The 24231-nt window shown below is 32.8% G+C and overlaps 4 protein-coding genes across 6 annotated transcripts; 2 read left to right on the forward strand and 2 right to left on the reverse strand.

Moving 5' to 3' along the window:
* The first annotated feature begins 3718 nt into the window (after nt 1-3718).
* On the forward strand, nt 3719-6569 carry LOC9323220. 2 transcript variants are annotated; one of them, XM_021035515.1, is made up of 2 exons: nt 3719-4771; nt 5076-6569. In XM_021035515.1, exon 2 carries the CDS (start codon nt 5092-5094, stop codon nt 6088-6090), a length of 999 nt encoding a protein of 332 aa, XP_020891174.1. In that variant the 5' UTR covers nt 3719-4771; nt 5076-5091; the 3' UTR covers nt 6091-6569. The 2 variants fall into 2 exon arrangements, with proteins under 2 accessions (XP_020891174.1, XP_020891172.1); XM_021035513.1 differs by having other exon boundaries at nt 3720-4046.
* Nucleotides 6570-12035: 5466 nt separating this feature from the next.
* LOC9323221 (protein indeterminate-domain 14) lies at nt 12036-14613 on the reverse strand. Its single transcript, XM_021036118.1, has 3 exons — nt 13996-14613; nt 13472-13874; nt 12036-13050 (listed from the first exon to the last, which is right to left on the reverse strand). The coding sequence occupies exons 1-3, from the start codon at nt 14144-14146 to the stop codon at nt 12333-12335; spliced, it is 1272 nt and encodes a 423-aa protein (XP_020891777.1). The 5' UTR covers nt 14147-14613; the 3' UTR covers nt 12036-12332.
* Nucleotides 14614-20801: 6188 nt separating this feature from the next.
* Nucleotides 20802-22303, forward strand: LOC9324701 (protein BASIC PENTACYSTEINE3). Of its 2 annotated transcripts, none has more exons than XM_021010254.1 (2): nt 20802-20907; nt 21274-22303. In XM_021010254.1, the coding sequence occupies exon 2, from the start codon at nt 21289-21291 to the stop codon at nt 22120-22122; it is 834 nt and encodes a 277-aa protein (XP_020865913.1). In that variant the 5' UTR covers nt 20802-20907; nt 21274-21288; the 3' UTR covers nt 22123-22303. The 2 variants fall into 2 exon arrangements, with proteins under 2 accessions (XP_020865913.1, XP_020865914.1); XM_021010255.1 differs by having other exon boundaries at nt 20841-20907; nt 21282-22303.
* On the reverse strand, nt 22256-23640 carry LOC9323222 (putative clathrin assembly protein At1g68110). The gene has a single exon (XM_002888592.2). It carries the CDS (start codon nt 23480-23482, stop codon nt 22361-22363), a length of 1122 nt encoding a protein of 373 aa, XP_002888638.1. The 5' UTR covers nt 23483-23640; the 3' UTR covers nt 22256-22360.
* Between the last annotated feature and the right edge of the window lie 591 nt (nt 23641-24231).

The raw sequence follows: 24231 nt of genomic DNA on the forward strand, positions 1-24231 counted from the left end.
GGAACTTCAGCTTGTCTTTGGTCTTGGTAAAAGGGAATAACAACATTCCGTGGGCGCAAATCCTGCAACTCCACAAATAATCGTCCTATCTCGGACAGTCCACAAACCAGACTAAAAAAAAATGACCCAAAACATGAGCGTTCCAATAAATTCCCCCGTAATATGAGAAATCAAAACTCATATAAAAAAAATTAAATATTCTAATCAAGAATAAATCTCTCAAATCTATCAATCCGTGAAACCCAAAACCCATAAGCATCATCACTTTGTAGAATCTCCTAATTAAAAAACTCTTGCACTAATTCAATAAAGCCTTATTTAGAAAGAAACCTAATTATTGTAATAAACGAAAAATATCTCATTAAAATCAAAACCATAACGTGGACACAACCTCACGTCATCATCATCTGGATCGTCACCATCACCATCGTCTTCGACGTTATCACCTCCCAAGATCATTGAGGTCACAAAATTATAAACGCGGAAGCTTAACTTCGATCCACTAGAATCGAAGGCTCTGATACCATGTAGAAACTAGAGAAAGTTTTGGGGGAAAACTCTTTATTCTGTCTTATTGATCTCAAGAGAGTTGATACAATATATATAGAGACTAATTTAGGTTTAACCTAAGTAGATTAGGAAATAGATAAACATGAATAAGTAAATATTCTAAATTTCTTAATCCTTATCACAATAGGATATCTAGAATATTATTTGACTTCGGCTTCACGGGTTTCATGGGCTTCACGGGCTTGGTCCGCTGTCTTGCTTTCCAAATTACCTCAATACTCCCCCGCACGACAAACGTGGTACGCAAAACGCAAACTTTGCAATCACAAAGCGGAACACGTATGTCGTGGACAATATGTCGAGGACGGACAAATCATGTCAACAAACGCCTCTGGGTATAAACTTCAAGCTTGAAACTATGGGTGGAACTTCAACTCGTCTTCGGTCTTGGTAAAACGGGAATACATCCCGTGGGCGCAAATTATGCTGCTCCACAAACAATCATCCTTATCTTGGATAGTCCATAACTCGGACTAAACATGACCTAAAAACATGAGCATTCCAATGAACTGTACTAATGGTTAAACTATAACCAAACTCCCCCGTAATGGTAAAACTATTACCAAACTCTCCCACAATAAGAAAAGCGAGATATAAAATTACTCTGAAAAATTTTTAACTCAAGAATAATTCCAGAAAAAATAAAACTAGAAACTCGTATAAGACATAAACCGTTAGAATCATTACTTTAAATAAAAGAAAACCCCCAATTGATTATTGTACCAAAAACCAAAAAACTCTAACTAAGAGTAAATTTCTTTTCTTTAAAAAAAACGAAAAACCAAATTCCAATGGATTATAATTAAAACCTAACGTGGAACAAATCCACACTTAACGTCATCATCTCCGTCCCCACCGTCTTCAACGTCAATTCCTTCGACGGTCATTGTTTCCATGATCTCTTTCGAGTTTCGAGTGTGAGATCACAAAACTTTAAATGCGGAATTTTAATTTTGATCAACAAGGATCGACTGCTTTGATACCATGTCAAATATTATAGAATAGAATATATTATTGAGTTGTGTTTTATATGAGAACACAAGATACATACATATAGTGTCAACATTAACGTAATGTTAACACCCACATAATGTAAACTTTCCTAAACACATAAGGAAATAACTTGTACAAGAAGTAATATAGAGATCTACAATATTCTTTGGGTTGGGCTTCACGGGCTTCACTTCATAATGGACTTTAATGGTCCATATTACTTGGTCCGCAAGATACACATCTTGCTTATCTCCAATATCTTCAATAGCCTAGGGACTAAATCAATCGAAGTGGATGTTTCGATTGTCGTTGTGCATTGAATGTACCCTTTTTTATACTTCTTGTAGCTTTTGAAAAACTGCATGACTTTATTGTCATGGCTTAACTGGTTTCTTAATAAATAAGAATTTAAAAAAAAAAAAAAATCTTATAGTGGATTATTTTTAGAAAGTGTATTTATGTTTAGGAGACTGGCATATACAGTTTTCTTAAGATTACTCGTTTTGTTTAGGTATCTATCTATATATACATTTTTGGAGATATTTATGAAAGAAATCATATAGTTCCAACTTATTTACAATCAAATGTCAATGACATTAATTATTTAGATTTTCAAAATTAAATCAAAGATATTAACATAAAAAAAATCATTTCCAAAAATCTTAACCTAATATATTAAGCATAACTAATCTTTGCCACAATTACATCCATATTCAATTCGATTTCCTTAAAAGATCTCAACAATCCCTACATTTAATCATGACCATTCAAATCTTAATCCGGTTTTTAATCTTCAATCTTGACTGTCGGTCATACGCAACTAATTCAGAAATTATTATATAGAATTAATTATTATTAACGAAAATTTAAAAATGTATATATAAAATCAAACTTTTAAATTGATTTGAATTATATGTTTATTAAATAAAATATTATTAAAATAACAAAATGATGTTTAATTTCACGGGACAGGTTTAATATCACGGATAAAATCTTAAATTTACCAATCAAAATACAATTATACAATCTTAAACACTTAACAAAATAAACAATATTAAAAAATTTAATTAAAAAATCAATCTGCGGTGTACCGCGGAATAAAATCTAGTTTTATTTAGAATTGAATACAGATTAAAAAAAAAAATTATCCGTAAAAATCAAATTGAATAATGAATATCTCAAAATTCAAAAATATCTCCTCTGCACCTATCCCTAATTTGCATAGCATTGGTTTTCAGGATAGTGTCCACATGACACTTTCAATGTATAAACTATTTAACACCTAGCCAACAATTTTCATAACTATAAATGTACCTTCTAACATAAAAAAAAAATTAGAATAAATTGTATAGTCAAACACACAATGTTGCAATACGAATCAAATAACTATGTGAGGATTTGCTAAATTAAAAAAAAAAAAAAAGTCCCAATCAATCAATAAAAAATAAAAATCATCTAGATCTCTTACATATAATATTAGAGCACCAAAAAGTTGATAGACTTTAGATCAACATTTACACAACAAATTAAGCTTATGGACTTTGGATTAACATTTCAACGTAACAATATGATAATCCATCTGTATTGTACAAACGGGTAAGCATATGTCAAAAGAAATATGCATGTGTTTTTTTACTTATCTCACCAAAAAAGAACTTTTGTTGATTTTAGATATAGAAAAATATAGCTTATAGTATAGTGAAGAATTAAAATTTTGCGTGGAGCAAGATAGCAAGCGGCGCCGCAGCCATATCTCCCGTTCGAATTTTATAATTACAATCAAGAAAAGGTCAAATGCATTTCCCATTAATTGTCCCTAATTTGTATGGCTTTGTCTTTGTGTGTCACTAAGTCAACCTTTAATTGAAATCTTATATTGATCTTTACACTATACCGTTTTCTCCCTTATTGCTGCATTCTAACAATGCAATTTATCAATACCTTAACCTCAAAATTAGAGCGTGGTAGATATTAGAGATACTCATTTATCTATATAGAGATTTAATTGACCAATATCAACTCTTTGATATCTTTAATATCTTTAATATTTAATATCTTCATTCTCACTATATATTATTGTAAGTTTTTTTGTTGTTCTGTCTTAGATATGATAGAGATGTTGCTCTGGCTAATCAAATTTTAAACTTAACGTATGTGATTCGTGGTCAGGCCCAATAGTGAATCATAATAGGGCCTTTAAAAGGCCTTTTAAAACTAAAGGCACGCGCGTCACTCTTACGCACTCTAAGGACGCGTGGAGGTTTTACCTCAATTACACGTGACGTGAAGAAAGAGAAACTCCGATTCCAGAGCTTGGTGGTGGAGCAGTGGAGACGCTTCCTCGCGAATCTCGCAGTCCCACTCGTCTTCCTCGTCCCTCTTTTCCTTCGTTACCTTACCTCTCTCGGTCTCGCTCACTCGATTCAAGCCTCTCCGTCTTCTTACGCTGTGATTTCCAAACCCTAATTTTTCAATCCCTAAAGGTGAGTCTTTTGTTGCGTGTTCGTGTTCTTTGTTTTCGTTTCTACTCTTTTTCGTCTAATTAGCGATCTGGGTTGGTGTTTTTTTTGACGGATTTTGGTGGGTTCGTGTTAGATTATCGAAATTTTGGATTTTAACTAAAGGGTCGCTGGAAAAAATTGAATTTTGTGTAGCTATGACTTTTCCGATTTCGGGTTTGGTTCATGGGACGTTGAAAATTTGTTGAATTGTATAATAGAACTTGTCAGGATCCATCTGGGTATTTCTTAATTTATGATTTCCGGTGAAAAAGATTCATCGGGTAATCGAGAACATTTCTTTCTTTGTTTTGTATATTTATGCTAACATTTTTATAAAAAATATCTCTGGATCTGAGATGTGTCAATGGTCTTTGTTCCATGTGGAGTAGAGTAGATTCTAAGGTTTCTCTTTTGTTTTCTTTAATAATTGATTCACTGTCATGTCGCGTGAGTTGTTCTGTGAAGCATGTTCCTTTTGGTTGTCTTGTAACATGTCTGCACATCTTTTGTTATTTTTTTATTTCGTTTTATGTGATTTTGTTAACTTGTATTTGATTAGATGCGAGACTTTGTCTCACCAGTTATTTTTGGTCTCTATACATTGATTCTACATCTGTTTGCTTTCCATAACTTGTGGAATTGGTTTAGTCATTGTGTTAGTTATCTTGTGAGTTTGAATCACCCTTCCAAGATTCCAAGGCAGTGAGGTACATTGCTTCGTTTGTTTGGTCTCTATTCGTTTTGGTATGAGTTCCTTGATTTGATCTAAGTTTCATAGATTACCATTGTTTGTTTATCATGCATTTCCAGTGATATATGAATTAAACATGTTTATTCAAGCTTTTGCTGTGTTCTTTTTTGAATTTTGTTACTGATGTTGACATTAATGCATGTTGTATGCTGAATGGTGAACTAGAAAAATATCTGCAGTTCCCATGAAGAGATATATACGTGTATTGTTACAAAGTTTTATGTGGAATTCTTTTGCTAATCTTTTGAGGATTTGAATAGGTGTGATCTTGAGATTATGGCCAAAGCTAGGAGGGCAGGACGCAGGGTTCCTTCGCGGCGCTTCAGGGCAAGAGCAAAACCGTACAAATTTCCATCTTCTAACCGTCTTGTGGCAAGGAACATGTTTGCAGAAGATTGTTCAAAGTGTCTAGAGAAGAGGGACTGGGAGAATGTTATATGTTCGGTTTGCATGGAGTGTCCACACAATGCTGTTCTTCTCCTCTGCTCATCTCATGACAAGGGATGTCGTCCTTACATGTGTGGAACCAGTTTCCGGTATTCCAATTGCTTAGATCAGTACAAGAAAGCGTCAGCTAAGCTAAAGTCATCAAGCCATCAACAGATCAATAGGTCTGAGCTTGGAAATCTCACTTGCCCACTTTGTAGAGGCCAGGTGAAAGGTTGGACAATCGTACAGCCTGCTCGTGACTTTTTGAATCTTAAGAAGAGGATCTGTATGCAGGAGAACTGTGTTTTTGCTGGAACCTTCAAAGAGCTGAGGAAACACATGAAAGTTGACCACCCTAGTGCGAAGCCGCGTGAAGTGGATCCTGATGTGGAGCAGAATTGGAGAAGGCTTGAGATTGAGCATGACCGGGATGATGTTATGAGCACGATTAGGTCGACAATGCCTGGTACAGTGGTGTTTGGTGATTACGTAATTGAAAGGACCAATGCCAACGGTTCAGATTTAGATGAGGGTGATGATGGTGGGATTGATGCTGCACTTGGTAGGAATCTGGTGAATGTTTTCCTTCTGTTACATGCTTTTGGGGCATCAGAGAATCAGACAAGGCGCTCTGATTCAGATTCGAATGACTCGACAACAATCAACCGCGGAACAAGCGAGCTGAATTTCTCTGAAGAAGAGGATGAAGAGGAGGGGGAGAGGCATAGTAACAGTAACTCTTTGGCAAGTCGAATGAGGCGACAAGGACGTGTTCTGCTGGGACGTTCAGGTAGGAGACGTAGAGATAGAGAAGCTAACCAGAACCCGGGTCCTCCTCCTAGATGAGAGAGATCACAAGAATTCAAAACAGAACCCTTTATCTGATTCTGGGTTTCAGGTAAGTTTTATGATATGGTTAGGTACAAAATGTAGTTTCTACAAGTTTAAAACAAACAAAGAAAAGGCTTTTGGCTTTTGGCCTTTCTGCTTTTACCATTGGAGAATCTGGGAATTTGACTAAAATTCGTTTTCATGTGCTCTTGATGGTCAGAGAAGCAGTCTTGCAATCTCATGTTTTTTTTACTGTATTCTGAGGTAACTTTCTGCGTAGAAATTCACAAAATATATATCCTTGTGAATAAGCATGATCAGTGATGATGACCAATGAAGTCTGTTCACGAATTCATAATTCGTGTTTCCTTCTGTTTATAAGTTCAATGAAATATGTTTCCTTTTGTTTGTTGGTTTCGAGACTTACCTTATACCGTTGTGGAAGCTTCTAAGACCACCAACCTTGCAATAAACATGTGTTTGGGTTCTCTTAATTACATGATCTTGTTTTGGTGTTAGTGTATGATTTAAGTTTAAGCATTCGTTTCTTTTTCATGAACTTTGGTTAGTTTGGTTTTGTTGCACAAAATTCGAGTTTGATTCAGATTTTGTTCAAGTAATTATTTTTGTTTTTGTGTATACGGTTCGTTCAATCGGATTGATGCCTTCCTTCTATCCTTCACTCGTTTTTAACTCGTCGCTATCGAGTTTTGTCGTGTCCCCATTCTTTGGGCAAATTACAGAATCAATAAATGGAGGAAAATGACTGTAATTGTGAACCAAAAATCAAAAAGATTTGGGTTTGGTATTGGACAAAAAGTTGCATCCACCAAAAAATCCAAAAAACAATAGAAAGATAAAACGAATTGGCTATGGAAATAAAGGGTTATAAATTCTACTTATGTTTTTAAGCAATTAGAGTCCATTTGGATAATATAAAACTTACCTCCATTATATCATTTTGATGGATATTCAAACAAAATTTTAATTTTATTTCATTTAGTACAATCAATTCACTATCATTTGGAATCTAAATATTTCAGCCGAAAGCGTTATCGAGAAGAGAGAGACAAAAAAAAGGAGGAAAAACGTTTTGGCTTTTTAAAAAGTTTGAGGTAGAATAAAGTTTTACTTTTATAGATGTCGGTATCTTTAGGAAAATTTAGCATTATTGGCTTTCCTCTTTCTTTTTTTTCTTTGGTTATGCATAATTTTCCAGTTCTAAAAATTTCCGCTCATCCCGATTAATTCCCGCTAAATCGCTAAACTCATTTTCTCCGCCTCGATTAATGACAAATCCCTTAAAAATCAGTCACCCGATTACTCTCCACATTATCCGATTAATTCCCGCTTAATCCGATTATTTTCTGTCTATTCTTACATATTTCGATTATTTTTTTATTGCAAGTATAAATGCAGCGGTTGCGGTTGCAGTTGTGGGAGTTTGCGGAAGCGGGGGGGGGGGGATTGCGGTTTTAAGCGTTATTTAACATTTTAACCGACAGGTTTAGCGGTTGAAAATAGATGCGTTTGCGGAAGATTTACGACTGGTTGATCAGCGGGTACGATAGCGGTTAAACCAAAATTTACCAAAATAAATTTAATATATGATTATAAAAAGTATAAAAACACCAAAACTATAATTATCAAAATGTATAAAAATTTTAAACATGATTAATGATTAAAAACCATAAATAATTATTCAAATAAATTTTATATTGAAAACAAAAATAATTATTAATATGGAAAATTTAAAGTTAGATAATTATTTTTTTTTTTAGAATTAACGTGAATATATATAAGACTTGATAATATATGTTTTAATTTGTTCATTTTTCTTTTTTTTAAACTAACTGCAACCGTCCGCAACAACAAACGTTTGCGAAAATGAGCTTTTAAAATCCAGCGGTTCAAAACGGTATAAAATGGTTTTTATGATTGGTACCAACTGCTAACAACCACAACCGACCGCTAGCAACCGCTTGGCGGATGTAGCAGGAGAACCAATCAAGTGCAGAGTTATCGTTTAATCGTTTAATCGTATAAGAAGTTAATTTGATATTATGTTTTTCTTTCACGTGCATACGTTTCTCTCGGTATAGGAATATTTGCAATGCAGATATGCATGAGAAAATGATGATATCTGCTTTTGTACTTTTATTATGTTGCATCATGTGACATCTAAACGAACCAATCCATGAGATCGACACCGCTGAAAATATACTATGATACCAAAAAGTAAGCTGATAATAGACCACACTTTACTTTGAAAATGGATAAACGTAAATGATTTTTTATTTTATTTTTGTTAATGGACGTAAATAGTTTTTTATTAAAAGAAAATAAGTTATAATCGGTGAATATATATATAAGGGTATGTTTAACTTTCAGTTCGAATGTTAAACACAAGTAAATAGGCAAAGACATGAGTCTTTTTTATTTAACATATATAAAATGATTAGTAGTTTAGTACTAAAAATTTTCCAAATTCGAAAAATTTCCGAATTAATAGTATCATTTTTATGTCATTATTTCAAATCTTGTCTTATCAACTATATCTATCAAAAAACCTTTGATATAAAAAATTGAAACTATTTGAAGGAAAGAAAAGAAAACTGGCTAGGCCCAATGACAATGCTATAAGTACTCCTATTTCTGTAACAAAAAAATGAAGTTAATATAAAAGTAGCAAATTAAAAGTTTGTGTCGTCACGATGTGACATGACTGATAAAGAAGGAGAAGAGGCAGAAGAAGGAAATCATGGAAGTGAGTGAAGGTGAGAGAGACTGATGCCTGACTCCTAACCATTTCAAACTTTGGCACTGAAATTCATGGCGTTTATCTTTTTTTCTTTTTACCTTTTTTTTTCATTTTTTCGTGTAAATGAAACGACACCCACTTCTTCTATTCTAATAACGACTTTTCTTCTCTTCATATTCATGGAGTATTTCTCGCATTGATTTCACTTTTGCATAATTGGGTGAGCATTTTTTAGTTTGTTGTTCCTCCCATTTTATAGCACATGCTCTTTTTGATGTTAAAAGAGTGTATTTCTACAGTTTCATTGGTTCCATCGTTTGTTTCAAGATTTTTCCATTTTGGGTAAATGGTGGGGACTATTAGTAGAAACGGATTACGTATATCTAGCTATAACAATTTAGATCATATTGTTCAACTCAATATTATCTAAGTTAAAAAAAACCATACTATTAGTTTGGGGTTTGAGTTCTCATAAAGATATTAATGGCTTAACAATATATAAATAAATTTGGAACATCATGATGATTTTTCGAATTTTCTGAAAAATACGTAAGAAGCGAAAAAGAACGAGGTCTTCTCGGACGATAGAATGACAGTAACAAACTAATCGAATTTAATAATCCGTGTAACTCACACAAATATAAATTTTAGTTTTTGATTTTGATACATTAACTTAAGTCATTAACTACATCCATTGAAAATGTTGATATAGGTTTTCATGCTACAAAACGTAGTACTATTTATAAAGTTAATTATATATATTCATACAACTAATTTTTGTATAATATGTAATAGATATTTATTTTACACTATACACCATTTTTTAAATTTCACTGACAAAGAAAATGGTGCATAGTGTAAAACAAATATCTAGTACATATGAAAAACAAATATATATATATATATATATATATATATATATATATATATCTAGTACGATATATTATAAAAAAATACTAGGCTATGAAACAATCAATATAAAAATTGTAGAAAGAAAAAGGGAGTAAAGGGATTGGCTTTAGTTGAATCTGAACTAACCACACATGCATGTGTCAAGCAGTAATGCTTCATCAGGAGCAGTCCTTTTCCTTCTGTATTACACTCCGACATACATGCACACTTGAACTTGAAGACGCTTCTTTCTTCTTATTTAATAGTATAAAATTTAGTTATAATGAACACATACAGACACAGTCACACACAAACTATCCATTGTCATAATATTCTTTCACCATCCCTCGTTTTCTAGGTTTGATTAGTCAATATATAGCCATTACAACATTCAAAATAACTAAGCCCCTTTATATATATATAGCTTTCCATTGTAGTGGTAATTTTAAAATAAAATAAAGCTTGTTATATATTTGTTCAGAAAAAACAGTTAAATATTAAATAACTGATATACTCCCTTTTTCAACTCATACTCCTTATATATTATGTGTATATTGCTAATAAGTCCGTAAAAAAAGAATTGATGATAATTAAAACGTAATATTTTTTTTGTCAACATGTATTATATTAGATTCAAATCATATAGTAACCATGCCAATACAAACCACTAATTAAATTGATTACAGATTTTGTTGAGCTTAGTTATGATTATAAGCCTTTTGTTAGAAAACGACGTTTACAATGTATTTCATATACTAGTACATTTAGATACCATAGATAGTGAGGCATAATTATAACCTTGGAGAAAATTATTTGTTAGAGTATCAAGAGACCCACATGGCAACCATGCAAGCGTTTAATTTGTAATTATGACTCGCACCAAATACAAATATCTCGTCTTTAGCCACGGTTCTTCTAGTTTCTTATATACTTTTAAAGTTCTTGATTCTAATAATGATTGATTGTAAGATACTTGAATTGAACTTATGCTATTATGAATTATGATCATACGGTTTTACATGATACAATAAGTGTTTCTAAAATAAAATGCTACTATAAGTTCGGAAAAAAATTTGAGATAAAAAAATCTAAAGTTTTTTTAAATATTAATTGATATGAATAAAGGTTGTTTTACAGTTGTTACTTTTAGATCTGCTTAATCAGTTTTCTAAAGTTCTATATTTATAGGAGACATGGAGAACAATCTTCCACGATGGAGAAGATTGTTAGAGCACCCTTAATGGGAGTTTCTAAACTTGATCCTTAATAAATAATAAAATATATATTATTTAAATATTAGATAGGTACTTTAAATTTGGAGAAATTTAGCTCAATTGTTTTTTAACTAAAAAATAATTGAGCTAAGTTTCTCCAAATTTAAGGTACCCTTAATTAAAATAGATTATTTATCTATATTTACACTTTAATTTTATTTAAAAAACCTATGTTTAGAAACTCCCATTGAGGGTGCTTTTATGTTGATAGACAAGAACCTTTGAAACTGATTGAGCATAATCAAGAGAGGAGATAATAAAAATATGCAGGTAGAATTGAAATGTGGTACAACATCGCGGATAGAATATCTTTGTAAACTTTTAAGAAAATTTTGCAATCTTATGTAAAAAATGCAAAAAATATTTTTTTGAATATAATTTAACATTATATTCAAAAAAAAATTCTATAAAGATTTGATTAATCAATTTTATTTATTTTAGAAAAATGAGAAAACTACAGTTTAGAACGAAACTGCATATAGATCAAATTTTGTTTTTTTTTTCTATAAACCTAAAGTTCAGTTGAGAAAACTATTTACGAGTATAAGTATATTGTGTTTGAAAAACACATCAAATTATAAGGGTCAAAAGATATCTCATGAGATTTTGTCTTTACGTAAAAAGATATGATTTATTGTTTTTACCATAAATCCAAATAAAATCTACAATGATTCAAATTAAATTTTAGTAGTTTACCATTCAATTCATTAGACGATTTCAAACTACAGTCTACACGGACGTTAGATATGGATCGGAGCGAATTGTTTCCAGTTTCTACCTGAGAATTTGACTCACGATTTGACCTAATTATTATCCCTTGCATTTAATGCAAATAATTGACTGAAAAGAAAGAAAAAAATGCAAATATTTGTGGAAATTGCCAAATTGGTAATATGTTTAATTGACAAAATTCAGCTATGATATCCAAAAACCAAACTGAAAGTAAAATTAGTTTTTTTTTTTTTTTGTTGGTCATCGAAAGTACGATTAGTTATCTCTATGAAAACCAATATTTTTGTATCTAACTAATAAACTATGATAGAATTATATAACCTGTTTATTACATTAACCAAGTTACAATATCCACCAACCAACAGACCCAACATATTCATACAACAAAACTCTTCTCTTCTTTGGTTTTTGTTTGAGAAACAAAAAAAAAATCAAACCCCCAGTGAATATCCAACCCTGGTTACCCACAAACCAAGAATGTATTATAAAAAAACCAACGAATCTCAAAAGATGATCTTCAATTCCAATCAAAGAAACAAAAAAGAAAAGAAGAAGAATATTTTTTTTTCTTTTGTGTTCTCTCTTCAAGGTGTATGAGACTATGACGATGCTCTATCACTCGCCTTTTCTCCTTCGGTAGTAGCCGACGACATGTAGCTCACGGCGAGAGATGTGCTCTCATCAGTACAATGCAGCTGAGGAGGAGGTGGAACCAAAGCAGCAGTAGCTTGAAAATGTTGCTTGCAGTTGTGGCAAGTGATTTGCATCATCGTTGCACTAATCCTTCGACTTGCTTCTTCTCTAAAAAGCTGAGCTTTGTGAAGCTCGGCTCTCGCATGTTGCCTTATTCTCTTGGCTTCAGCAAACTCCAATTCCGCGATTTCGATCTGCCTCTTCGTTTCTCTTCTAGCCTCCTCTCTTTCTAAGCTCGTCTCTCCCTTCTCGTAGCTCTTCCTCTCAACTTCCGACATTGTAGTTTGATCCATTGTGCCTATAGACAGACTAAGGCTGGTCTCATCAGCACTATGCCTCGATGGAAGTAGCTGAAGCTCGATGCTCCCATTAGTCGCGCACGAGGCAACAAAAGGATAGACCAAAGCGGATGGTTGTTGATCGGACGGTGGGGATTGTCTTCTTTGTAAAGGATGTCCGGGCAATATAGGACCAATGGAGAGGTCCGCGTTTTCGTTGTTTCCGGCGATTGAAGCGGTTTGTGTATCGTTTGTAGTATGTTGTTGCTGCTCATGTAAACGGTGGTTCGAGGGTTGGGATCGGCGTACGGTGCAATTGTCTTGGTGCTCTATGAAACTCTCCACTCTGACAAACAAGAGTGTATTATATAAGTTAAACTAAAATGGAAAGCACAAAGGAATATTTGTATCTCGTGACAGATAATATAAATAATTAAGTTAGTGGAGTTAGGTATATCTTTTGGATTATATATATGATGCAAGACTTCGAGGTTTGGTAATGAAATCTGTTATGGGGTCAACGTAAGTAATCAAAACATAGTTCCTAATTATTAAATTAATTATAGTATTTTCAGACAACAGTCCAAACAAAACCTCATCAGGTTCCATTAGTAACGTTGTTTCAAGATCTGTGTACGTTATCTAAAAATCAAAACATGTACACGCTATACTAGAAAAAACATTCTTTGATTTACTTTAAGGATTCCGATAAATATATAATAAAAAATAATAGTTAAAAAGCTAGGGTTTGTTACTAAGAATGGAACCTGGAAAAAACTCGGCCGCAGTCACAGGAGTGGCCGCGAGTGCCACAGGTTTTGAGATGAGCTTTGTAATCAGATTGAACGGCGTAGCCTTTTGAGCATCGCTCGCAGATCCATTGCTTATGGTTACTATGTTTCCGTCGGAAGTGTTTCTTGATTCCCACGAGATCTCCGAGCGCGTGACAAGGGTTGTGGTGAAGACATGTCGGCTCCGGACAGACGTAGACTCTCTTTCTTACTTCCTCGTTGGTCTCTCTTTTTAGAAGCTTCCATGGAACTTTATGTCGTCTTCTATGCATCTGTAGATTCTGGTCCCTTTGAAACCCTTGGTTACAGATCTCACATACGTACCGATCCGATTCTAGTAACGTTCTTGGAGATAAAGATACTACCTCCGCCTCCGGATCTGCCACCGCCAAAAAATATGAATATCCATTTAGAAAAATCAAAATCTTTAACCGAATTATTGATTACTTTCCGAATAGAAAATCTAACAAGTAATTCTTGATAAGGGAATTGTTAAATACCCGGTGTCCCGGCGGGTCTCCGTTTGCGCTTCTGTGTCACGGCGGCTCCATTACCGTCGGGAAGAAGATCGGAGGAAGATGAAGATGGAGGAGGGTTGCGATGATGGTTGTTGATGTTCTTGGTGTTATTGCTTCTCTCGTAGTCTATCATCGGATGAGGTTTTTAATCTCACTTTTTGTTTGTTATCTCAAGACAGTGTGGTTTATAGTGAGAGAGGTACTGTGACTAAATGAAAAATAAGAACAAAATTGAGGAATCTTTTGTTTTTCATGTAGAGAAAGAAGGAGAGATTGTTTTTTATGTTTCCTTATTTATTTGGTAAAGAGTACTCATCTTTACTAATAGAAGAAGAAAGTAAGATGGGTTAAGAGAGAGAAACAAAGGGCTTTGTTTTCTGAAATCATCTTTTTTTTTCCTCACAAAAAGGGAAAAGCTTTTCTATTCCCTTTTACTATCCATCTTTTTATAATTTTCTTGGAAAAGAGAAAATAAATGAAACTTTCAACTTTTTGTTAATTGTTTCATTGACCTCTCACCTTAGATGGAGAAATGTATTGTATGGTCTTTGGTGCTTCAATCTTCTTCAGAGTAGTTATGAACCTCTCTCTTTCTCTCTCTCTTCTCTATCTGTACACTGTTTGTTTACAAACACAAAACATATATATGGAGAGAGATGTTTATACATATAAAGAGAGTGGGACAAGGAGCTTGGAGCCCACATTAGCATCAGGACAAGAAACAAAAAAACATCCCCTTTCACTACAAACAATTACAAGTCATTATTATTTCATATCATATAATATTCGATCAGAGTGAGTAAGTTTTGTTTTTCAAAGATAAATAAAGAAAGGATAGGTGAAAATATAAACGAATTCTTGAAAATTTGATGTTAAAGAGTACATGTTTTTTAATGGTGACAAATGTATATATGTGTAGCCTTTAGGGCTGGTGTAAATAAAAGGGAAGGGACATGAGAATATTTGTTTTGAAATAAGACACATGCATATCCCAATTCATGTTTCCGTATATATACAAATATACAATGTGGTGCCATCATCTCATGCCTTTTTATATAAGAAAGAGGTTTTAATCAAATATGAATAATGTGCCTACAAGTGAGAGAATCAGAAAATTTGCAATATATATAATTTTTCTTACAAGAAAAACAAAAAACAAACACAAAACCCTAGAGTCAGATCTGGTTTTTGAGTGTCAGCTGAGACCAATTCTATCCAACATCTCAAATAAAAGAAAAAATATAGATCTGGAATATGTTCGAAAGAATTTTCTTTATAAAAAAACATGTCTATAAAGTTTGTGTGTGTGTTGTGCGTATAACATATACTTAAAGTCCACCACCATCTCATTAAAGGGCATTTGTCTAACCAAGTGGAACTGTAAGAAAATTGAAGTAAATACAAAATTTATAAAAGTTTTATATATTTCATTTAAAAATAAAAAGAGAAACAAAAAGAAGATGATACTTTATTAATAGGAAGAGAAAGGAGAGGGTTGAGTTGGAAAGAATGGGTGGGAGGATGGGGGAGATGGATTCTCTCACATGCAATGCTTTTTTTTTGTAAAGTTGGATATATCAATCCTTCACAATCACATTCTCATTAAGATATTAGTGTATAATAATGATCACCTCTTTCTTTCATTTAAAGAATATATGCACTAAATAACCCTATATTTTACAAAACTAATGGATAAAAAATCATAAATAAGTTCATTATTTTATTTTTAATGTTTTTAGAAATTACATGGATTTTACGTGTATTTTTCAATATAACACACTATTTTACTAGATACTAAGTTAGGCCAAAAACAACTATTTCGTAGATGAATGAACTTTCTAAAATTTAGTTATAATTTTAAAACGTGCGCAGTAAATTTAAAAATGATTTATTATTTTTTCATGCTTTATAATTAACATTTTTTTTTTTGCGAATGATATGTATTCAGCTGAATCACTTTTTCAAATCCTGAAAACGTGAAAAATCGTGTATCATTTAAGCCCATTAGACCATTATTTGTATATATCACGCGTAGAAAAACATACAACTTATTTTAGTTTTGTCACCCGCTTATCTTTTGCAAATAAAACTCAATTATGGTCATGTAGCAACTAGCAACTTCACCCATATTTAAATGACTAATAAAGTAATTTATTTGATTGCATTAACTCAATTCTCTTTTTTTAATTAGTTGTTCTTTTGTACTTACCTTGAATTAACCCTGATCTTTAGGTTTAGCATTATCTATAACTCTCATTTTCTTAAAACAAGTAATACTATTCATTTGCACAAACTTGTATTTGTATATTTATAACACAAATAATAGCACCCGAAAACTCTTTAGTGGAGCTGTGCACTGAAACCTGAGCCATTTGTCGTCTCGTTCGCTCTTGTTGGTATCTGAAAGTTGCAACTTCAAAAGTAAAATTGACATTTTTTAGATTTCACTGAATCCCAAAACGGAGAGTATTGACTTTATGTAGCCTTTTACAGAAATTACTTTACACACATGAAGTCATGAAGAAGTAGTACGTGTCTATGTTACGCGTAGCTATACGAAGGCTTAAAATTTCCCAACACTACAAATTTAACTAGTTTCAGTGAGGAAGCCCTTTCAATGATTGTTGTTGGAGTAATTCTTTTACTCACCCAAGATATTGGATAGTCTACAAAGGGGGGAAATTTGTAGAAAAAAAAAATTGAGGTGTAGATGTAACATTGTATATTTGTATTACTAAAAAAAAAGTAAACACGAGAGGTGAAAAAATTTATCATAAAACATTTGATATTGACTCCAAAACTTCGTTTTAAAGGTTTTTTTTTTTGGTCAACGTTTTAAAGATTATAATCTTGAAAAATAGAAGGTTCAACCAAGTTTATAACCACAATATACCATTAACATCGTTCTAGTTGTCGTTTCATCCATTCAAACGATTTAGTTTGTAGTAGATTTTAATAAATTTGATTTAGGAATTGTCAAAAAGAATATGTTTAAACATCGAAGCGACAACATTTCGTCTAAAATAACATTTTAAAACTGTCTTATAGATATTTACACATTCGATATCAAGAACACAATCTCTAAAACAAAATTTGGAGATGACGCTAAATGCTTTATAATATTTTTTTCATTTTTAGGTGTTTTTAACTTTAAAATAAAAAAGGAAGTCGTTAAATGAAATGACAAGACGATTGTGTTTTCTTTTATATACAATCTAACATTGTTAGCTTTTCAAAATGCTTGAATTTATATTTAAAATTTTGATGGTTTTTTTTAAGGTAAAACTGCAATTGAATTTTGAGATTTTCCTACATAAGTCTAGCCAACAAAACAATGGTAAGCATATGTTTGTATTCCAACGTTTTTTGTGATATATACCACACTTTTTTCTACTAGTGCATAATTTAAACTATAGGTCTGATTGGTAACCAAAAGATGTATAAGTTTTTTAGTTGTTAGATGGAGCTGTAAGCTTTATCGAAAAAATGCAAAACTGTAAAAAAGACCTATACATAAATACTGCATAAAAAAATTGAGAATAAAACTGTTAGTAACATTTGATAAAGCTTTTATGATTGGTAATTATCAAAGCTATACATGTTGTACCGCTTTGATAATAAGTTACCATTCAAAGCTATATCTTAATAACACTGATGCAAAAGAAAGCTGTCAATTATATAAGATAATTTAGTAAGATAGGAATAGAGGTATTCCACGAGATTTGAGTGATATGGACGTGATAATGTAAAAGCAAGATTTAGGGGGTAAGATTAGATGCGAGATTCGATTTAAAAAAGACAAGTACGAATAAAGGAGAGGAGTACATGAAAACAAACAAGAAAAAGTGTATTAATTAATTAGGTTTAATTAAGGGAAGAGCATAGTGATGACAACATGGGAATTGGACCCTTTGGCTTTTTGCTTTCCAAGCCAGTAATGATGAATCGGTGAAAACTTATATTGACAACGCATAAAGACTACTTGAAATAAGTTATAATTTTTTTTTTGGTTATAATAATTATAATGAGAAAAAAGTGACTTTGTCTCTATGTCATAATCTTCATAGAAAGCATTGCCAAATCTTATGGCCACATGGACGGTGAAAGCCTTTACCCTACTCGCTACTCTAATCTATTACCTTTGCATTTTCATCATTATTACATCTTATAGTATGTAACTTTTGTATCAATTGTCATCATTATGGGTTTGTTCATTTGTTCATAAAATAGGCTGAGCCTATTAATGCTCACGGATGAACATGACCCCTACTTTTATTTACCTTTCTTGTCTAGAAATTAGAATGCTTTGTGATGTTAAGTCACAACTAGTTATGACAATCAGTTGGTTCAACAGGGCTGGTCTCAAGTTCACTGGCTCGTCCAGGGTAATAGACTTTTTTCGCAACCGATAGAGTATGGTTAAATAATTGATAAAGAAAAATATCTCACAATAGTACAATTTTATGTCATGTATATTTCATTTCACAATACCGCGGATTATATCACCAATTATCAAGTCTTTCTAAAACCTTAAGATAACCCTTTGAAGCTTTTTCTAAAGTCTTAATACAATTGATTTCGAAAAAATATGTTTTCATAATTTTAATATTATTTTAAGGTGTAATATTTTTGAAATAAAACAGAAATTTAATATAGTTAAGAATCTTCTCATGATAAAAAAAAATTAACCAGAAAATAAACAGAGCAAAAAATATTGTATTTGATGAAGAATGGAGAGTATTTTTAACACTAATAGTAATATAGTGTATGTCACATGTTTCGGGAAATGTCAAATTATCAACATACTATAAAAAAAATTGTACTCCATCCGTTTTTCTTTATTTAATGTTTTAGCCTTTAGGAGGAATTTCTTGTTTTAAAGTAGATGAATAGATGATGTTTTCAACACTAACATAAAAATAATTAGTTTTTAATTAGTTTTGACAATTTATATTCTGCATATTGTTTTATTATTGCTTTAATCATGTTTAACTAGATAGTAAATTACATTTTAGTTTAGAAATAAACAAAAATTAAATAAAATTTTAATTAATGTACAAAAACTTTAAACACAAAAAAAAAACAGAGGGAGAACATTAATATTAATATGTAGTGCAAGTAATCGACTGTGTTTTGTTTCCTAATCAAAGCATTACTAAGTAATAGGATCGATGCTTGTACAACATTGTGGAACATGTTTAGAATTAATACTTTTGTCAATTTATAAAATGTTAATATTTTTGTTTTGCTTAATAATAAATATACATGGCCGGGGGATTATTATGAGAAAGTACTAGTCACTACAAAGTTTATTACTTATGGTACATCCTTAAAGTCTTTGCTTTGGCCATACCATTTTTATGATTGATAGTGATTTGCCATCGGCCTTATTGCTTTCTTTACAAACATTTCACGTCAAAAGAAGTCAACACACACATATACACATAGAGAAACATCATTAGCTTTCCTTAATCAAAACATACAACAAAAATCTAAGAATACATTTGTAACGATCGTCATTATAGTATGCTTTTCAAGTGGATATATTTAATATTTTTTGAAAAGTCTAACTACATAAGTGCTTAATAAAACATTAGTTATATAAAAACCGAAGATGTCCCTTACGAAATATAAAATTTGAATATATTGGCTGAAATTGAATTCAGCATTTTCAGCCAAGCCTCATGCCTTATTACATTAATTTTAGAGTATCACTGTCAGATTGACGCTTAACAATTGTTTAAACATTGATAAATCATAGACAAAAGCTGATGATAATTTCCCTGATATGTGGATTATGATGCTCATCGAACAAATCCAAGATTATTGATACATCTTAAGTGAGAATACTAGACCTTAGACAGAAAACTCAAAGTCCCACATCAAAGGCCCATGACTTCTTTATTCAGAATCAAAAGATCAATGCCTAAACACATTATAATTTGCAATGTGGGAGATATACTGAGATGTCAATATAAGACCACAAAATAGTTAAGACAAATATCTATCGTGTTTAACTAAATAACAATAACTATATATATTCGATTAAATCGGCACATATTTGACAGTTTTTTGTTTTGAACCTTTCTATAGATGGTAGAAAATTTGGTTCGTTAGTTGTATTGTGAAAATCTAAAATGATTATTTCAAGATAAGATAAGGATATGTGACGCCGCCATGTTCACACAGTACCGTCTCAATATATAATGAGATCTATGGCAAAACAAAATAAAAATTTAAATTTCTTAGTAAAATTTTTTTTAAAAAAAATTAGAGCCTTTTTTTCTTTAAATTTTTTTTGTGAAACTAATATTGGACCCTTGGCATTTTCCTACCTTGCCTAGAGGTAAAAACGGGTCACACTATAGCGAAAGATATCGCTGAAACAGAGTTCTACTACAGTGAGAAAGGACAATTACAACAGCAAACAACATAATCAAGTAATAAGAGAAAAACAATATAATTTTCAACTATCTTCTTTTTTAAAAAAATACTATAAATTTTAGTTTTTTTTTTAAAAAATAATTTATTCCGTAATCGGAAATTAAATTTTGGCTACCAATGTTAATTTTAAAATATATCGTAAGTACTAAAATTTGGCACAACAATTTTTTTCTCTTTCACAAAAACTTTTTCTTCATATTGAAGCATTATTGTAATTTAGCCCATATTTATATATTCATATAATTTTACCTTTGTTTTCTGTTATATTAAAATGTATATTTTACTATTATTTTTTGACAACATATTATCCCATATTAAATCCTATCTTTTAAAATACTAAAATAGTATCAATCTCATCTTTTTCTACCATCATCTTCCACCGTCCCCTTTCCTCTCTCTCTCAAAAGGCAAAAAAAAAAAAACACAAAAAGATCGAATTCACCATCCTCGGTAAGTTTCCTCTCTCCCATTTCATAAAATATTTCGTATTTGTACTCTTCTTTTTCTCCATTGATGACGTATATCTTCTACTGTTACATATATCCCTCTGTTTCTTCTTTACCTGGAAAAATGTCAGATTTCGAAATCCCTAATAAACGAATCTGACGAATTTGGTTATGTTTTAACTCTTACATTGTTTCCTAGAGTTCGATTTCGTTAAAAAGACATAAACCCATTAACAAAGTTGTGTTCTTTCGAGGATTGGTTCAGAATTTTGGAATGTTTCTTGAACAGAGATGGTTGATTAGATTCTACATTGATAAAAAAAAGGAATGATCTTTATGACCAAAAAAGTGTTCTTTTGTTTGTTTGCAGTGTTGTAGTTTGATTATGATGGATGAAGATGGATTGAGTAATCGAAATTGGGGTTATTACGAGCCGTCACAATTCAGGCCAAATTTAGGGTTTCAACTAATTCCAAGTATCATAAACAGAAACGAGAAGCCATTTCTCTCCCCTCAGAATCAGAGTCTAAACAACTTCATAACCCCTTCCAATGTCTATCGAGGCGATAGCAGCAGCGTTATGTCGTATCCGCGGGATTACACTCTCTTTGATGCACCTTTCATGAGTTATAGTTGGTTGAACCAGCATAGAGATAGCAAGTTCTTCAGCAATGTACCTACGAATGATTCGATGAGTCTTCTTGTTCCTGAAACTTCTAGGATGACTCATCCGATGCAGCCGGAGGTTGTGGGTGAGGTCGATGAGTCTCTTAAGAGAAGGCATTGTAGTGGTGGTCAGAGAGGTCCTCTTAAGGTGAAGAAAGAGAAGAAGCTGAAGGATAACAATATGCCGAGAGTGCAAAGAGAGAGAAGTCCGTTGTTGAGGAAGAGTGTAGAGATGGTGATTAATGGGGTTTCTATGGATATTGGAGGTTTACCAGTTCCGGTTTGCTCTTGTACCGGGATGCCTCAACAGTGTTACAGATGGGGTTGCGGGGGATGGCAGTCTGCGTGTTGTACCACTAATGTTTCGGTGTACCCTTTGCCGATTAGTACTAAAAGGCGTGGTGCGAGGATTGCTGGAAGGAAAATGAGCCAAGGTGCTTTTAGGAAGGTTCTTGAGAAACTCTCTTCTGATGGTTTCGATTTCTCAAACCCTATCGATTTGAAGTCTCATTGGGCTAAACATGGAACCAATAAGTTTGTCACCATCAGATAAAAACGTCGAACCTCTCTTTTGTCGAAAGTCCCTTTTTGTTGTTGTTGTGGGGTTGTCCTATATTTTAGATATTCAAATTTTGTGTCTTAATGTTCAGAGCTATGATCTGAACTCGGAATCAAACATCGGTATGTATCTCAAAATGTATCCCTTTTTGAATTTACTCAGATACAGGTAAAAATGTGTTATGTACAGAACCAAACAAAAATCAATCTTATACCAGATTGTTGTAATGTCACTAGAAGGTAATCAAATCTGGCATTGTGTAAGTGATGTAAACTGGTTGGTTCGTTACTATAAGAGGCAGATGATTTTGATGATATTCGTCGTCTCTTCTGTCCAAACAACGATAGTCGTCTTCGAAAATCTCCCATTTGTCTGTGATGATCGTCTGCAGCTTCTTCGGTTGCTCCAACACCACAATAGCTTTCTCATCCTCTACTTCTTCTTCTTCTTTCCCTGGCTCCGGCTTCTCTTGGACGCTATTGATCATTTTCTCGATTGCTTCTACTTCCTCCTCGGGTATCCTAACAAATTGAGGAATTTCTCGTGCGTTTGAGACACCAAAACTTTTGCAGAATTCGAAATAGATGATGAGATCTTCTCCCTGAGATGTCGCCTTGTGGACGATTTTCAAAACCGTTGCAGCCTCTGTTTTCCCAGCCAACGGAAGGATTTTCATAATCGCGCCGCAAATTCTACCGTAGATGTTGATACTTTCGATGACGAGACAATCCATAGCTTCTAAGATCAAAGTCTTCTTCATATTGTCGGCTATAGGCCGAATCTGAAGAATCATATCTAAGAGCGACTGGAGTTTTTGAATCCGTTCAAGCTCTTGGATCACAGAATCAGATTTCTCCAACGATCTTCTGTTGTTACCGCGGAGGCGGTGAATCTGATCGGACAGGAAGGAAGAGTAATGATGAAGAAAAGCAAAGTAAGTTCGAACAAAGATGTTGAATCCCCAAGTCTTGCTAAGACAAGAATGACCATCGGAGAAATCGGAAAGATCGAAAGGAAGACGACGAATTTCTCCAACGACGGACGGTACTTTACAACAGAGAACACCATGAAGAAGCATTAAGGATTTAAGCGCAACGATCCAGCTACGCGTGTGGTTAACGCGAGAAGAGATTGCGAAGACGAGAGTCTTGAGATTAAGAGGAGAAGAACGGATCCATTTGTAGACACGGTGAGCGTTTGAATAGTCGACGGAGGAATCGTCGTGGGAGGTGGCTTTGATGATAGCTGCTTCGAGATCCGCGTTCCGGTAAGAGCTGTTTCGCCGTGAGAAACCAACGGCAAGTAAGCTTTTCCGGTCTTTGATTGCGGCGGCAGCTCGTTTCCACAGCTTCATCGTCAAGCCGCCTCCCTCCTATCTGTTATTGCTCTCTCTTCCTCTTTTTCTCTGTAAACGTTTTCGTCTTCTACCTGGAGAATGAAAAGTCATCTCTTTGTCTCTATTTTGAGTTCTTCTTTCCTTTACCATCCGTTACTACCGTTGTAACCGCTCTATTTTTCAAATTCTTTTTTTTATTTTAATAAATATTTCAAAATCAAAACTGGCACGTGTGATCCCTTTACTACATTCGTGCGCCTGAGTAACACACGTGTGGATTGATGGAAATACTGCTATCCAATCCGGTTTACTGACACGATTGAAAGTCGAACTAAACCGAAAAGTTAATAAACCAGCTACAAATCTAAATTTCTTTGTTGTAATATTTTAAATAGAAAAAGAGTTAAAAAAATTCTTGATTTATTCGTTTTAAGTTGGCCAAAACCCAAAAACATTATCAAATAAAACAAATTGAATTACTCTAATGTTAGTCAAACTTAACATTTTATTACAGATGTTAAGTTTGACTATACAAAATTAGGGAATTTATTTGTCCAATCAAACAAAATAGCTGAATTTTATTTTGGCTAATTAAGGTAAATTAGAGTTTGTTTAATAAACTTTTTGCAGCAATGGCTTTTCTTCCAAAATAGACAACTTTTTCCATATCCAAAGTGAGACCAATAGGTGGTTATAGGTCCAATACTGTATCAAACCGGTTAATCGAACCAAATAGCATCCGGTTTCTAAATTTGAAAACCGAAAAC

Source organism: Arabidopsis lyrata (assembly GCF_000004255.2).
Source record: "Arabidopsis lyrata subsp. lyrata unplaced genomic scaffold ARALYscaffold_2, whole genome shotgun sequence".
NCBI lineage: Eukaryota > Viridiplantae > Streptophyta > Magnoliopsida > Brassicales > Brassicaceae > Arabidopsis > Arabidopsis lyrata.

Bases quoted from the DNA above. Each gene is read 5' to 3' on its own strand.
- LOC9323220 (XM_021035515.1), top strand. From the start codon at position 5,092: ATGGCCAAAGCTAGGAGGGCAGGACGCAGGGTTCCTTCGCGGCGCTTC.
- LOC9323221 (XM_021036118.1), bottom strand. From the start codon at position 14,146: ATGATAGACTACGAGAGAAGCAATAACACCAAGAACATCAACAACCAT. The intron at 13,875-13,995 runs GTATTTAACAAT...TGGCGGTGGCAG, and splicing joins GAGACCCGCCGGGACACCGG to ATCCGGAGGCGGAGGTAGTA. The intron at 13,051-13,471 runs GTTCCATTCTTA...CTTGTTTGTCAG, and splicing joins TGCGGCCGAGTTTTTTCCAG to AGTGGAGAGTTTCATAGAGC.
- LOC9323222 (XM_002888592.2), bottom strand. From the start codon at position 23,482: ATGAAGCTGTGGAAACGAGCTGCCGCCGCAATCAAAGACCGGAAAAGC.
- LOC9324701 (XM_021010254.1), top strand. From the start codon at position 21,289: ATGATGGATGAAGATGGATTGAGTAATCGAAATTGGGGTTATTACGAG.